Here is a 17366-nt window from a genome sequence, read left to right on the forward strand (position 1 = left end):
AAAAATGAGTCTTATGATCCCGCTCCACGAGCTATCTGATGAATGAGCAGTGTTTTGAAACCTTGTGCTTCCAAATAAACCTGTCAGAGTATAACCTGGTGTTCGCCGGAAGGTGGGTAGGGGTGGGCTGCCTTAGAGTGGTCGGAAGATGGGAGGGACAGGGGCTTGCTGGGTCTGTATTGTCTGCACTTTTATATGTAACAGTATTGTCTAATGTACAAATGTCATTGTCACTGTCTTGTCCTATGTGGAACTGGGATTTGAGGTTTGTCCTCATCTCCCTGTAAAATGGTTGAACGGTAGAGTTTGGGGCCTAGCTTTGCTGCTCCTCTCCCTTGTAAAATTGCTGTCTCTTGTGTACAGCTGTAAATGTTTTTTTGTAAACCGTTTTGTAATTTGTTTAACAAAATAAAAAAAAAACTGGTGTTGAGTTATTTTTAACTTTGTCCACCCCAGTTCAACACCAGCTTCTCCTCTTCATCATGTCCACAAGATAATGTTGAGGAGTTTTTATGTTAAGGTTTTGTTTGGCCAACTGCTGGCTCGTGATTAATCCTTGACGGTCTGAAGTTCTTCTTTCCACCACGAGGTGGGTTCTTCCTCTTGTTCCACAAAGTACTGGAAATCCTCGCTTTTGAAAAGTCGTTTTGGAAATGAAGTTATTTCTCATGTATACAAACAAAAAAAGAAAATAACACTCACAGTTTGGTTCTGGTGAATTGGTTTGAGTGTGGAAGACCGTATGCCGGTCCTCCGGCGTAGGGGGCGCTGCTGGCTCCCGGTCCTCCGGCGTAGGGGGCGCTGCTGGCTCCCGGTCCTCCGGCGTAGGGGGCGTTGCTGGCTCCCGGTCCTCCGGCGTAGGGGGCGCTGCTGGCTCCCGGTCCTCCGGCGTAGGGGGCGCTGCTGGCTCCGATCTCGCTGGTTTGTCTCCGGGTCGTGCTGCTTGTGATGGTGAAGCGCTGGGGTCAAGGCGGTGTTTTCAAGTTGCAGCGAAGTGTGTTGGCGTTTCTGGTGGCGACTGAACCGGGTGAGAGGGTGCTGGTGGCTGGCAGCGGACAGTAACAGTGATTGAGGTTTGGGAGCTGACCGGGGGGAGGGCCCGGTTGCTATGGGCCTGTTGCAGTCACCCCAACAACTGAAGACGCTGTTTCTGTTGAAAACAGTTAACGAGTCTCTTTGTCAACAGTTGGAAGGGAAACTGACTGCAAGTGCACTTGCACCGAAGGAAATATTGTGTTAAAACTTAACTAAAGACTACATACATTTGTCATTGTCAGTGCAAAAAATGGCAGGTTGGAAATCCCACGCTATTGGCAGAAGGGTCTGGTCTATCGTTGTGTTAGGGGACATTGCGATCAATTTAATTCAAAGTTAAAAATCACAACACCAGGTTATAGTCCAACAGGTTTAACTCCACCACCACCTGATGAAGGAGCAGTGCTCTGAAAGCTAGTGCTTCCAAATAAACCTGTTGGACTATAACCTGGTGTTGAGATTTTTTAACTTTGTACACCCCAGTCCAACACCAGCTCCTGTTTCCACTCTCTACGGAATCTAGTCTAATTGTTGAAGGAAGAACAAATGCAGGTAAGTGGAGTTGAAATATCCATCAGCCATGTTTAAATGGCAGAGTGGACTCGATAGGCCATTCCTAAGTCTTATGGTCTTAACCTCCTTGAAATAAAGTCCAAAATTCTTCTGCACCCATATGCTGACTTTTATGTACAAGTGTCCCCTGTTGAGTTGCAGCTTTCTGCAGTTTTTCCCCATTTACATTATGCTATTCATTTGTTCTTCCTTCAACAATTAGATTCTGTACAGAGTGGAAACAGGCCCTTCGGCCCAACAAGTCCATGCTGCCCCCCCCCCCCCGACTACTGCATCTAACACTATGGGCAATTTAACATGGCCAATTCACTTGGCCTGCATATCTTTGGATTGTGGGAGGAAACCCACACAGACATTGGGAGAGTGTGCAAACTCCACAAAGACAGTCACCTGAGAGTGGAATTGAACCTGGGATCCTGGTGCTGTGAGGTGGCAGTGCTAACCACTGAGCCACTGGGAATTGTTATGACACAGGGTAAACTCCTCTGCTAATTTAAATCCAACACAAAGAAGCTCATTCACTGTAATCTGTTAAATGTTGTGAGGCAAAGAACTATTCCCAGATTTCACTATTTAAAGTAAAAATTAACAATTTTATTCTTTCAGTCCAACAGACAACATTAAAACTACTATTTACAATTCCTTTCTCTTAAACCTATCTTTTACCTCCCACTCTGCAATACTGGTCCAGTAAAAAAAAAGCCCAATTAAAATTTACAAGAAAAAACAAGTTTCAAAACCAGTCAACTTTGTAGATTTTCTTCTGGGTTTTCCTGGGTCATGTTCTGTAGTCTTCTGCCACACAACTTTCCTTATGGACCGGAACCTTTCAGAAAGCTGTTTGGCTAGAGTCTATACTTGTTGGTGCTTGATAGTTCTACCCCTAACTGTTCAAAATGTCTGGTTTTATACCCCAAAACATTGGATACTTTAATTGGTTTGATGTCATCAAAACACTAAATTGACATTCAATTGGATTTTGGTATCTGGGGCATAATTTAAACTGATTGGCTAAATTTGAATATTTTTGTTCCATGGCAATGCAACTCCAGCTATTTGATTCAACCAAGTATTATGTTTTTACCTTGTTCAGCACTCTGTGTGTTTTCAGTCAGTCCATGCTAGCTTCCTCTTTTTTTAAATGTACAGTACGCACCTACACCTTCATAACAAAGTGAACAACTTCATGTTTTCCCACGTTATACTCCAATTGCCCAGATTTTCTGTCCACTTAACCTGTCAATGCTTCTGTAAACTGTTTGTATCCCCCTGCAACTTGCCTTTCTATCAAATTTGAGTACAGTACATTTGTTTCTTTCCTTTAAGTCATTAACATATGTTTTAATAGTTGCAGTCTCAGCACTAATCCCTATGGAACCCCACTTGTCTCAGGTTGTCAATGGAAAAAAAGTCCCTTATCCCCAATTGCTGTTTCCTGCTCATGAGCCAATTTTCAATACATCCCATTATACTATCTTCATTTCTTATGAATTAACCGTTTCTGAGGTACCTTGTTGAATGCCTTCTGGAAGTTTAGTCAATGAAAATTTCTCTTTCATGAAACCATGCTGACTCTGCTTGATTCGATTATGAATTTCCAAATGTTCTGCTATTACTTCCTTAATAATTGATCCCAACACTTTTCCAGTGATAGATGTTAGGCTCATTAGTTTATCATTGCTGTTTTTGGCCTCCTGCCCTTTTTTAATAACGTTGTCACATTAGAGTTTTTTCAATCCTCTGGTACTTCTCCAGAATCCAAGCATTTTTGGAAAATTACAACCAATACACCCACTACCTCTATACCTACCTCTTTTAGGAGCCTAGGGTGCAAGCCATTAGGGCCAGGGTACTTTATTTGTTTTTAGCATCATTAGTTTATCAAATACTGCTTCTTTTGTGATGATTATGTACTTTATTCCTTCCCCATTTTCTTCAGTATTAATGTGATGTTTGAAATATCTTCCGCCATAAAGATTGATGCAAAATATGTTTAATTCCTCTGCCATTTCCTTTCCGTAAGGATCTCCTCAAATTAATTTTCTAATGGACCTATATTCACTTTGATCTCTGTCTTGCATTTTATGTATTTAAAGAAGCTGTTATTGTCAGTTTTTATATTCCTCTCTCATTTACCCTTGGAACAGCTCCCACCTTCCCCAGTATTGGTGCCCATGTCCCATGAATTCAAACCCATTTCTCCCACACTGATCTTTGAGTCACATGGTTACGTCTTTGATTTGGAGATGCCGGTGCTGGACTGCGGCGTTCCTTCATCAGAAGGCTGTGTTCTCCGCAACCACCTGATGACGGAGCAGTGCTCCGAAAGCTAGTGTGCTTCCAATTAAACCTGTTGGACTATAACCTGGTGTTGTGTGATTTCTAACTGGTTACGTCTTTAATCTTGCTGACCCAGTGTAACTTAGCTCATGGCTGAAGTAGTAATCTGTAGATTATTACTTTTTGGTATTGCTGTCTAATTTAACTCCCAGCTGCTCATACTCCCTTAGCAGAACATCATTCTACCTACATTAGTACAACTTGGACCATGACAACTGGTTCTTTCCTCTCCCACTCCAAGTTCTTGTGCAGCTTTGATGAGATATCTTGAATCACAGCACCAGGCAGACAGCCTTCTGGACTTTAGATCCTGGCCACAGAGAATAGTGTCTATTTCATTGATGATGTTATCACTGATAACAACTGCATTTCTTTGTTCTCCATGCCCCCCCCCCCCCCCCCGAATGGCTTCTTGTACTGTGGTGCTATGGACAGTTTACTCATCCTCCTGACAGGCCCATTCACATCCATGCAGGGTGCAAGAATCTCTATCCAGTTAGACAAACTCAAGGACTGAGACTCCGGCAGCACTTCCTCCGGGATCCCTCTATTTATATTTATCATAAGCAAATTCTCCTGTCCCTGATTACTCTTTCAATTCGTGGTTGTTAAACTCTCCTCCTCCCTAATGTGTCACAGTGTTTGAACCTTGAGCTCCAGCTCATCAATACTGAGCTGGAGTATGTTAAGCAGCCAGCACTTACTGCAGATGTGGTCATTATGAACCACAATAAAGTCCACCAGTTCCCACATTGTGCAGGTACAACACAGAACCTTGACCTGCATCTCCATTTTAGTTAGTTCTTAATTTGTTTTTTTAAATAATTTCTTATTTGTCTTTTAGTTTGTAACCTGTAAAATATTTCCCCTATTTAGCCTTAATCTGAAAGTAATTTATAATAGTCAAATTAGTAGCTATTACCAACCAGTGGATGTATGATTTCCCTGTGATGTCACTCTTTGTTTTGTGCTGGACCCCCAATCCTGGGCTTCAGTGTATCTTATTAAGAAGACCTCACAACCGTGAACCAACAAAAAAAAAGACTCTTCCCCTCTGCACCAAATTCCCAAGCTGCTCTAGAGTCCCAGAAATATACACTCACTCCGGCTGTGCCTCAGTCCGGAAGTGATTTCTCATTCCTGAGTGTGAGAAGCTTACTTATCATGCACTTTCTTCTGTTAATATTTAAGGTCAAGAGTCTTCATCTTGTGTCAAAGCAAATCTTCCAGAGGAAATACCATGTCCCAGAAGAAGTGTAAAGATGATAAAGTCCATGTTTCCAGCTCCTTTGAATCAGAGGACATCAGTTTAGAAACAACTGTGCCTACAGATGATGTTTCTTCATCAGAAGAGAGAGAAGCTTCCACTAAAGTCACCAAACAGTTAATCGAGCGGAAGGAGCTTCTTCACAACTTGCAGCTCCTAAAAATTGAGTTGTCACAGAAAAACCTAATAATTGACAATCTGAAGGTCGAATACCTCACAAAAGTAAGTTCTTTAGCTCATGTTTTAAATTACTGTATAAGGAGTTGGAATGTGCGAATTGCTAATGTTTGATGTCGTTGTAATGAATACTGTAAATGCATTTTAGAGGAACCTAGATTTGTGCAGAACGAAGAAAGGAATAGAAGGATATCTAATAAGGTTTGGCAGCTTAGCATGGTTGGAGGTTCATGTAGACCATAAACATAGTGAGTGAATATTTGGCCAAAATTGTCATCCCATTTCTGTATCAGTCGAACACTCAGAGAAACAGTATGGCTCGAAATACTTCATCTTTATTCCGAGCCCTGGAGAGAGTCCATGTGCACAAAGACATGAGTTCTCGGTCTTCTCTCGAACAGCAGATTCTTAAGCAACTATATAATCACTTACAGGGAGCAGCATCCAAATAAGGCAACATCTATATTGATTGGGTGACCATTATGATCACCAAGCATCAACAGTAAAGATTAAGCCATCTGGCATTACACAGTAGATGTTCCTCACCTCGTTAACTGGCATTGTGGGATGCATGGATGTTCTTCACCTTATTAAACCACTACCTTGCCTCCAGCACCTCATTGTTTACTGCAAGTTGTTATCTGGTCACAGTCATGCTAGCTGAGCCTTTGTCACACAACCCCAAACATAACTCTTTCCTACCTGCTCTACCTTATACACATTCTCAAAGTTACTTGATTTTTCTGGACTGTACATTCTATTGAACTTTTGCTGTCATTGAATCTGCATGAAAATATGATATTAATTGCAGCATCACTGATTATCTGAAATTGTTAGTTTAAGGTAATCACTTGAGCATGTAATACAACTGGAAGTGATGATGATATGCATTGTTTTCTCTTCAGCCAATCAGAGCTGACCTGTTAATCGATCAGCACCCATTTTCGGTATGATACAAGTTGATGTGATCATTTGAAATTTAAAATTTTTGCATTTATCCTGGTGGGTGCGAGAAGAACAGCTTTGGCAACACACCTCCCTTTACAGCCACATTGATGTTCTGTATTAGCAGAATTATTTACGCATTTTCAGGTTTTTATAGCATATCTTTTCAAAGATGTGCTGCATTAATACTGGACCAAAGCAACATTATGAAGTAGGTGGGCACTTTATCAACTATGGAACACAGTTGAACATGGCTAATTTGACGGGGATAGTTGATACTAAATATTACAGCGATCCTGTATTGGGGTCAAAATAATTTTTGCTGAGAGAAAAGAATAGCCACCATATTTGAGGCGTACTTTTAAATTTTGAGGCGGCTTTTTAGATTTTGGTTAAGGTTCCCACACACACACTCACCTTTGTGAATGCCTTGCATAAGAAATAGGAGCAAATGCCATCTGGCCCATTGAGCCAGCTCCACCAATCAATACGATCACGGCTGATCTTTCGTGTACTCAGTCCCACTTACCTGCCTGCTTACTATAACCCTTAATTCCTTTACTGTTCAAAAATCTCTTTATCTTTACCTGGAAAACATTATATGAGGTAGCCTCAACTGCCTCACTGGGCAGGAAATTCTACAAGTTTCACGGCCCTTTGGATGAAGAAGTTCTTCCTCAACTCAGTCCTAAATCTGCTTTCCCTTGTTTTGAGGCTATGCACCCAGTTCTAGTTGCATGTGTTATTTCCATTTACTTCCATTATTCTGAACCAGTAGCTAGGATTCTTTTAGGTGCACCTGTGCTCTCAGTATTACTCTGCCTGCTTTCAATATGCCTCTTTTAAATTAAAAAGCAATGATTGCCCAACAGGTACCTGCATGTTTTACGGATTAGTTCTTTCCTGTTAATCCTGGAAAGAGTGAAAGAGAACCAGAATACACTGTCTGGGGAGGTAGTAGAGGCCAGAAACCTCTCAGCCTTTTAAAATGTAACTGGATTTGCATTTGAAATCCGATAACGTTCAGGACTATGTGCCCACTTGCTAGAAAATGGGATTATTGTAAATAGGTCTGCACAGACTCTTCTCTGTCATGGAGGACTATAGCTCATAAGCAGGACCTTTGGCCCATGAAATCTGCCTTAGTCAAAGATAAACACCTAACTATTCTAAGGAGAATGTAAGGACTGCAGATGCTGGTGATCAGAGTTGAGAATGAGGTGTTAGAACAGCACAGCAGGTCAGGCAGCATCCGAGGAGCAGGTGAACCGACGTTTCTGGCGTGAGCCCTTTATCAGGTAGCTTTCCTGACAAAGGAGCAACGTTCTGAAAGCTAATGCTTCCACTTAAACCTGTTGGACTATAACATGGTGTTGCATGTGATATTTAACTTTGTCCACCCCAGTCCAACACCAGCACCTCCACGTTGCTGCCACAATACAGCCACTCAAATGCAAAGATTCACAGATGCCTGAGTGGGTCTAACAGCAGATGCATTGCATTGCTGCAAAAGGCAAATAAACAGCAAAGTTTAAATCCACCAATCATCTTTCTAGCATCAATCCTGTGTTTCCAGCACTGATGTAGCACTGCAAGTAATGAGTCTGAGAGTGGTAGCCAGTGGAGTTTCAGACTGGAGATGTTTAGGAGGAACCTTTTTTTCTATATTTCAAATTTTTTGGATTCATTTTTGATTATTTTGCAAGCTGTTTGTGAATTTTTCTGCTGCCCCAAATGCTGTAAGTGCAGTCTGACCCAAGATTGATTCAACAGCAGTAAACATGACTGAATCTTTTAAAGCCTGCAGTAAACATTGTGTTTTGCTGAGTTTAGCATCATATCATTCTCAATTTCTAATGCTGTTTCTCTGTGGCACAGATAGAAGATTTGGAGGAAAGGCTAAATGATTCCCTTCACCAGAAGCAGTTGCTGCAGGTCCGTTTGGAAAACCAGCTGAAAGTTCAACAGGACGACGCAAGGTGTGCCTTCAACTCACATCTAATGTGAAGTTTTAAAAATCTGCTGTACGGAACAAACTGTTATCCGAATGTCAATTATCTAAATTTCGGATTATCCGAATAAGATCTCAACGTTCCATAAAAACGTTATCCGAACAATCAGTTATCTGAACAAAATACTCCCCGCCTGTCTCGTTCGGATAGTCAAGATTGATCCATACTAGTATTCAGTTTTCCAAGCCTGTACTCCTGTCAGAGGATCCATGTAGGGCAGAAAATAATGTTTCTAATATGGAGTTAATGTAGTTTTTTTTGACAAGTGACTTATTCAGAATAAATGTAAGTGGTGAATCACTTGATCCCCAATGCTCTGGCTGCAGCTGAACTTGAAGTGTGCAATTAAGAATGAGATGGTGACATACTGGTAATGTTAATGGAGGAGCAACCCAGAGGCCAAGGTAGAGTGCTATTGAGACAGGGGTTCAATTCCTATAATGGAAGCTGGTGAAATTGCAGATAGAATATAGTATGGGAAAGTGTGACATTGTGTACTTTGGTAGGAAAAATAGAGGTGTCGACTATTTTCTAAACTGGGAAAGGCTTTGGAAATCTGAAACACAAAGGGAGTTGGGAGTCCTGGTTCCAGATTTTCTAAGGTTAATTTGCAGGTTCAGTTAGTAGTTTGGAAGGCAAATGCAATGTTAGCATCCATTTCAAGAGGGCTACAATACAAGAACAGGGATATACTAAGGCTGTAGTCAGACCGCATTAGAATATTGTAAGCAGTTTTGGACTTTGTTTCTAAGGAAGGATGTACTAGCATTAGAAGAAGTCCAGAGCAGGCTTACAAGAATGATCTTGGGCACAGAGAGCTTGTCATATGAGGATTGGTTCAGGTTTTTGGGTCTGCACTTAATGGAGTTTAGAAGGACAAGAGGAGATCGGATTGAATCCTAGAGAATACTGAGTGGCCTGAATAGAGTGAACGTGGAGAAGATGCTTCCATTATTGGGAGAAAGCTGATAAAATGATTCAGTTGTCTGATGGCAATATTCAAAATTAAACATTACTATGTATCTACTTTTTAATTTTTTTATCGCTTGAAATGTGGCCACTACCAGCAGCCTATCCCAACTTGCGCTTGAACTGAATGATTTGCCAGGCTGTGTGTTTGGAGTCATGTAGTCCAGACTGAACAGGCTAGCAGATTTCCTTCCCTATAGAGGACATTAGTGAGTAAGAAAGTTCATTAATGATTGATGACAGCTCTCATTGTCACCAATAAGAAGATTGCCATTATTGTCCAGTTCTGAGGGCACAACCTCGGAGTGAAGGGGTGACCCTTTAGAACTGAGTTGAGAAATTTCTTCAGCCAGAGGGAGTGAGTCTGTGGAGTTCATTGACACAGTGAGTTGTGGAGGCCAAATCATTGAGTGTCTTTAAAACAAAGATAGATATGTTCTTGATTGATAAGGGAATCAAGGATTATGGGAAGAAGGCAGGAGAATGCAGTTGAGAAACATACCAGCCAAGGTTGAATGATGATGCAGACACGATGGATTGAATGGCCTAACTCTGCACCGAGATCCTCTAGTGATTTCAGTTTGATTAGTAAAAATGGAATCTAAAGATAATCTTAATAATCACAGTGCTTTTGTGCATTGTGTAACAGTCTGGGTATTTGAGTTCTGACATATTCACAGCAAAACAAATTGCACACTTTGTTTAAAAAAAAGATTCTGTTTTCAATGTTTTTATTTTGTGGCACAGGAGACGTCAAGATCTACGGAAACAAGAAATGGAAGCTATTTTAGAGAGACAGAAACAACTTGAAGAGACAAATCAGCAGCTGCAAGAACGAGCAGGTGACATTCGTCGCAGTTTGCGTGATCTGGAACTGACTGAAGAGCAGTACGCAGAGTTGAAAATTGGTCCTGAAGACCAGCTTTCTATTCCAGAATATGTATCTGTAAGTAAAATCTTACTGTCTAGATTTCCCTGTACCTTAAATCTTTGACTGCAGAGTACTGTTGAAGGAAATATGTAAATGCTATAAACCACTGTTCATGGAACTGGAATGAATTTAAACAAGTTATATCGGGAGCATTTAATGATTGGGAAGTAAATAGTATGGTTTTGAAAAATATACTGATTCTAATGAAATTGGAAATGTGGAGAATGTTAAGAATGAACATGTACTAAAAATGGTGACACAGTATGAATGCAAGCATTGGAAAGGATTACATGAAGGAATGGACTTAAATGTCATAATATACAAAAATGTAAAGAATGTTACAAATATATGATAATGCAGGGAACAGAAAAAGGGACTTAATAAGCATTTTCTTTCAGAACACAGAACTGTACAACCAGGAACAGGCCCTTCGGCCCATGAACATGTGCCAAACATGACATCAAATTAACCTAATCCTTTCTGCCTACCCTTGATCTATATTGCTCCATTCCTTGCGTCAAAGAGTATGAATAGTTGGCTAAATGGTTCTTTCAGTGATTACACAACAGTCTTTTTCAGACTTCCTATTTTTTGTTTAAAAATATCATAAGAGAACACAAAGGTATAATAAGCCTGCCAACAGCAACTGGTTTCAAATGTATCTTGGATTATATCCAATTATGTATGTACTTTGATGGTCAGTAGTTCACTTTGTGACTCAGAAAATATGGTGCCTGGATTATTGGACTTCAAAATTACAAAACAAATTGTTGTTAGAACCAGTGGGCAATTCTCGTGCTTCCCTGGACCTTTTGAAAAGACTCTGGCTCTGAGTTAGAGGCTTTAGACAGTTCTGACATATTTATTTGGATAGTTATCCAGGAAATGTTGAACTGGCTTGACAAGCCCAATGTCTTGGATACCCAACCAAACTGACTTATTGCCACCTCCTGACCTCGCTCACTTGCACAATTCATCCTATCACTTCATTCATCTGCCACCCAAATCATCATTCATCCAAACCCCTCATGTACGTGCCATTGTTCACGCTATCCACCTGTTACCCTATCACCTCATCTACCCAGCAAACATATTCACCTGCTGTCCTAGTCCCTCACCCACTTGCCACCTTACCCACTTAGCAATACATTCATCCACTCAGCCATTCATTCAGGTCTTTGTTCACTTATTCACATTTGCGATCATTGGGACCTTTAAACACTTCGAGAATCTGGAAACTGATACCATAAATTGGGGCTGTGGCTTTTATACTAATTCTTTTTACTGCTATCTTTGTGGATTCCTGTGCCAAATTATTTTTTCAGGATCCTGCATCTGAAAGTTGTCCAGAATAAAACCTTTTAATTCCAGTGATAATTGAATGGTTTGGGCATATATGTCTCTTCCTTTGCTTCATTTGAGGCCTTGGATCTGCTATGACCAATTTTTCCCACCTGATGGTGCTGTGGTATCTTATTTGAGAATCATATTCTCAATTTCAAGTATATTTTGCAGAGTATACTCTGTGTATCTTACTCTTCTAGTTTAATTCATAGCTGTGTCAAATATTAGTTTTCATAAGTATGCCATCTCCAATCTAGAATTTGTTGCTTATTTGTTGATTCTTCCACTGCCATGAAGTCTGTGAAAAATGACCATTTGTGTCCTGATCCATTTTACAATAACAGGCATTTCAGAAATTCTGTAATGTTGGGACTTAATTCATATTAGGACATTGTAAACAAAAAGTGAAGAGATGATGTCAGGATTAATTTTAAAAAGTTAGTTTTAGAAACTGAAATGGAAATTTAGAGGTGAGGTGTTTAGGGAACAAGTTTGACAGCAAATGTCTTCAACCTCTTCATCTGGAAGAGTTAGCAGGGGAAGGGTGCAGACAGTTAGGTTAGATTAGAGTCATAAAATCAGGAAGATTGTAAGACTGGAAAATGTTTAAGTCTTAGATTGGGGCAAAACCATGAAGAGATTTGTGGATGAAAGCAAGAATCTTTGATTTGATGGAAAAGAGCTTGTGAGGGGAACAATCTTTATGTGGGACTAGTTGCAGGCAGAGGAATTGGATGATCTAGAATTTCTGGTGGATGAAGGCTAAAAAGGAAATGTCGGCAAAGGAAAAGAATAGAAAGAAAGGAGGAAATGGATTTGAAGCATGCAACAGAATTTATCTTTGTCATGGAGAGAGGGGAATATGAGCAGTGCAAGTCAAAGACAGGAAGAAGAGACTGAAAGCCAAGCAGAGACAGCAATAGGAAGAGAAATTACCTGAATAATGCTGAGCCCTCACTATGAATTTTATTCACTCCTTAGCCACTGTTTGGAACTGATTGTTCACGGTTTCCTGATTTCAAAAGGAACTTCTGACTCCCTATCTTTTCCATCATAAAAATAATTAAGCTTGCACCTCCCTAATATGACCAATTTCTCTTACTTCTTAAATCAAACATCTGCCAACTCCAGGCAATTTATCTAATAGATTGTAGCTCAGATCCAATCTAGCATCTAGCACTGCTCATTCAGAATTGTTGGCTCACTGTCCAAAATGCCTTATGTTTGACATGTTATTTTGTTCAATTGTCTTAACAGCCTCACCCCTACCTATCTCTGTGACCTTCTTCACCCTTTCGCAATTCTATCTCTCCAACTCTGGCCTTTTGAAAATCTTAGATCCTCTTTTCAGTTGATCCTCCAAATAGCTTTCTGACTGTATAGTTTAGATTTTTTTTGATCCGTTAATTGAGCCATGCAAGTACAAGTAGTTGTTGTTAAATGTATCTTGTGCTGATATTAGAGCTACTTTGTGAGCATGTCATGTGGTTAGTTATGCTTCCAGATACTTTGTTTTATACAGATCTAACAGAAGTTATACTAAAAATGTCATTAAAAATGATAAATCGATACAACTTAAATTAAACTGCGGTTATTGAAATGACATCAAAACACAGCAGTTTATGATATCCTACTGTAATATAATTGTTATTTTCTGAAGACTCTGCTATTGTGAAGGGAGGAAATGAAAGTTTGTCTAGTAATTCAATATCAGACTGAGCCTCTGAGGTTTTGATTTTTGACTGTGCAACATGACATTGAACTTTATGTAATGTAAAACAGCATCCTTTCACACTTTTGATTTGATTAATTTTGAATTGCAATTATTTGTTAACTGATATTTATTTCCATAAATTAAGTGTAGTGTTATAAACTGCTTTTGTTTATATTCTGGCTCAAACAAGCCAAATTTGCATTTGTTTTATGTTCTTGAAGCCTGATAGAAGGGAAAAGAAAACATGGTTTTATAAATTCATTTAGTCAATTCTCCATCTTATCTTCCTTCTTTATTGTTAGGTACGATTTTATGAAGTCATGCAACCTTTGAAAGAAGAGATTGAGCAACTACGACAAAAGAAAACCAGTCTTTTGGAAGAGAACAGTAGCCAGAAAAATCAGTTGAACAGTATGATTGAGGTTGGTAATTTTCATTTTTTTAAATATTAAAATGAATATGTTGTTTTAAGTTTAGTTGACATTTTTAGCATCCTCATGTTTATAATTACGTACTATCTGTGTAGTCATATCTGTGCAAATTTATTTGATAGTGTTGCACAGGCAACCGTTTTTTTAAAGATTTGTGCTGTTGATGTCAACTACTTAATAACATTATTTCTACATTCACATCTGTATAATTGAGCAACCTTTTGAAAATGTGTAAAATTGTTTGGTATTACACTTATAGTTTGAAAGAAGCTTCTCACATTTTTCTGGTCTTTCCAAGGTATAATTTGTTCTATAGCACCTTTCTTTTCTCTACCGAATGTATGTGGTTTGGTTTTGCTCTCTGACTGCCAATCCACTGACTGTAATCTCTCCTACGTGTTCCTGGAATAGAGTTTATTTCCTAGTAATTTTTTCTGAAGGATTGAAGGGATCTAGTTGCTGGTGTAAATGGATGGCTTATAAAGAAGTGGTCGTCCTAATGGTGCAGTAATTCAACTGTCACTGCGGGAAGTGTTTGTGTCTGATATTTATTAGCTTCATACAGAACAACATCAGATTATATCTATGAAAAGATTTTTTCAGTTGAGTAACACACTGCTTGCCTTAGTTGCTGTTAATATTGCTTGTTTTAATTTGCATTTTGCAACCATGTTGCCTCCTTGAATTGGTAGTGCAAAACAGTTTTGACACCCTTTCCTTGTTGACAGGACATTTATAGTCAACAAGGTTAATATCTCTGTAAAGTTGAAAGCACTTGGCACTGTTAGTCAATTGATAATGCAACTTGTAAATGAAGATTTCAATTGGATCTGAAGCACAATAATAAGTCATCCACTGCCAGATTGAGAGCACTGTGATGGGACATTTCCTGCTTCCACAGAGCCAGCCTGGGAGTTCAGAATTTTATTTCACTGTGTTGGGTTTCCTTGGAAGCTATACCATGCAGTCCTGGAACAAGAGCAGAAGCTGCAAGTGCAGCAGAGTACAAGGCCTGCCTCTGTGCACAGGCGGTATGTGGAAGATTAGTAAAAGACTAAACGAAACGAAGAACAACCATGGCAATCTCACATATCTCCCTGTCACACACACTCCATGCACCATACATGCTAACGAATGCAGTGTCTCAACCTTACCTCCATGACACCTCATACCTGGTGATGCCATGACACACCCAAAGCACCCTCATACCCTCCCTGTCCAACTGAACCACTGTACCAACCCCATGTTTCCACATAACTTTCATGTCAACCTGTGCTCCTGAGCCCATTCCCTCAAGCTCTCAATAACCTCTACGCCAATCAATGCCTAACTATCCCTGTCCTTGCGACCCCCACCACACAAAAAAAATCCCATCATTCTTACCGATGCCGTGATCATGTTATTCTACTTGTGATCCAGGGACTGGGAGAATTTTGTGGAATCAGGAGTTCAAATTTTTTCATGGCAGCTTGGGAAATCTAATGTAATTAATTAATATATCTGGAATAAAAGTGTTAGTCTCATTTAATAATAATCCTGAAACACTGGATTGTGATAAAATCCTGTCTGCTTGAATGAGATGCTTCAGGGAAAGAAGTGTATTGGTCCTTGGCCATTCTGGCCTGCATGAGAATCCAGCCTCGCAGCAGTCTGCTTGACTCTTAACTACCCTCTGACGTTGGCCGAGCAAGCCACTTGGGTTATTGATTGATGTAATCAGGGATGAGCTCCAAATGTTCACACCCCAAAAATGAAATAAGAAAAAAGGACTCCTGACTAATAGGGATTCATCTTGCTGCAAGAACTGCATGGTTGCATTTTACATGATATATTGCAAATAATAAATTTTAGGTCTCAGTTTAGTTCGTTGTCATAATAGGAAAAAAAACCTTTGATACTTATTCTTCCAAAGAAAATTATAAATATTACGTGATGCAATCATTCCTTGTAATAGGTACAGTGACTTCAACCTTACATGCATTTGTCACGTTAAATGCTACAAGAGTTTATGACTAAGTCATTGTATCACACAGTGAGATCTAGACTTCCACCACCCTCAAGTTAAAAACGATTTCTCTTCAATTCTTGTCTTCGCCTTCTATCTCACCTTAAATCTCAGTCCTCCATCATTGACCCCTCATCTATTGGAAAAAGAACCTTCCTATCCATATCAGTGCCACTCAAAATTTTAGACACTTCTAACAGGTCCACTCTCAACCTGCTCCAAAGAAAACAACCTCAGCTGATCCAGAATCTGTTCCTAATAGCCCAGACCCTTCACCCTAGGCAGCATCCTGATAAAGCTCCTCTGCATCCTCTCTTTCGCAATCACACCTTTCCTGTAATATGTTGACTAAAACAGGAGGTCTTGTTTTATTTGTCGTCTAACCAATGTTATTTTGCCATTCCAGTATATGCTCCTTACTCTTGTATTTGATACCTTGTCCAATAAAGGCAAATAGTCGAGAGTGTGGCGCTGGAAAAGCACAGAGGGTCAGGCAACATCCGATTCTTTCAGAATCTGTGGCTATGCATTTGAAAATCCCTCTGAACTTGAGAACTTTCCAGAGTCTTACCATTCATTGTGTAACCTCTTTCCTTGTTAGCCTCTTCAAATACATTATCTCCCACTTTGCCACTGCTCATCTGACCAGATCATTGCTATCTTCCTCAGTATTACTTCTAATCATATCCCCTACAGACTGAGACTTTGCTCTTCAGATTCTGCCAAAGATGCCCTATTCATGAGCATTAGGTGTGGAAAAGCTGTATGGTGTATTAGCTTTATTTAAGGAAATGTTTTAACTTAATTTGCTATCCAACTGAATTCACAGTGAAGATAGGGTAGTCTGCAGGAAGTATGCAGCACCACTGTAAAAGGTGATGTTGAACAGAGAGGTGAACGGTGGCATCATTTTTAATGGCAGATAACAAAACAATGCTGGCAAATGTCGATATCTCCATGTAATGTGGTAAACATTAATTTGCTCTGGTCTTTCGTAGCACCAGTTTCAAAAGAAACAGAGTTTTATGTGGATGCTTTCAGTTTTCAAAAGTTTTATCTGCTAAATATTGTGAAACTGAACAGTTCTCTGAAACTTTGTCAGTTACGTTTGTTTGTTTTTCTGGTTACATTATACAAAAGTAAGCTGAAAAATATTTTACCCAAGCCTGACTACACACTACAACTGCTAAGTTTTTGTTTTAACCTCTGGAGCTGATAAATACAACTGTAATTTCTAAAGAAATATGTTTTAAGTCTTTAGAAACTCTCCCAACAGAGTGACATCTATTGCTCTTCTAAACAGTTTGAGTGACTTATATTAAGGGGTACAATTAGCAATAACCATTGTCTATCTATGTAATAGCATAATGTCAAGGTGGAGGGAATAACAGGAGAAAAACACCTGGCAAGTTCAGGCCAATTTTGGAGCTTATGGTGTAAAGGAGCTTTCTTTTGTAAAATATAGATAGTTACAATCAAGCTCACTTGATCCATATACGCAGTCAACATGTGATAGTACAAAATAATAAAAACACTATTTCCCTATCAGTGACACATCTCGATTTAAATAAAGAATTGACTGAATTCTGAGCCTGAAGTCTATTGGGTCCAAGCATCTGTGTA

General features: G+C 39.6%; 1 protein-coding gene across 1 annotated transcript in view; it reads left to right on the plus strand.

The window, feature by feature from the left end:
• The first annotated feature begins 908 nt into the window (after positions 1-908).
• pibf1 (progesterone immunomodulatory binding factor 1) overlaps positions 909-17366 on the plus strand; it is a 135321-nt gene continuing 118863 nt past the window's right edge. The window contains exons 1-5 of the mRNA XM_043691368.1: positions 909-1027; positions 5140-5437; positions 8216-8316; positions 10066-10264; positions 13610-13729. Coding sequence (XP_043547303.1) covers positions 5189-5437; positions 8216-8316; positions 10066-10264; positions 13610-13729 — 669 coding nt within the window. The 5' untranslated portion in view covers positions 909-1027; positions 5140-5188. The remainder of the gene's footprint in view (positions 1028-5139; positions 5438-8215; positions 8317-10065; positions 10265-13609; positions 13730-17366) is intronic.

Source organism: Chiloscyllium plagiosum, chromosome 6 (genome assembly GCF_004010195.1).
Source record: "Chiloscyllium plagiosum isolate BGI_BamShark_2017 chromosome 6, ASM401019v2, whole genome shotgun sequence".
NCBI classification, from domain to species: Eukaryota; Metazoa; Chordata; class Chondrichthyes; order Orectolobiformes; family Hemiscylliidae; genus Chiloscyllium; species Chiloscyllium plagiosum.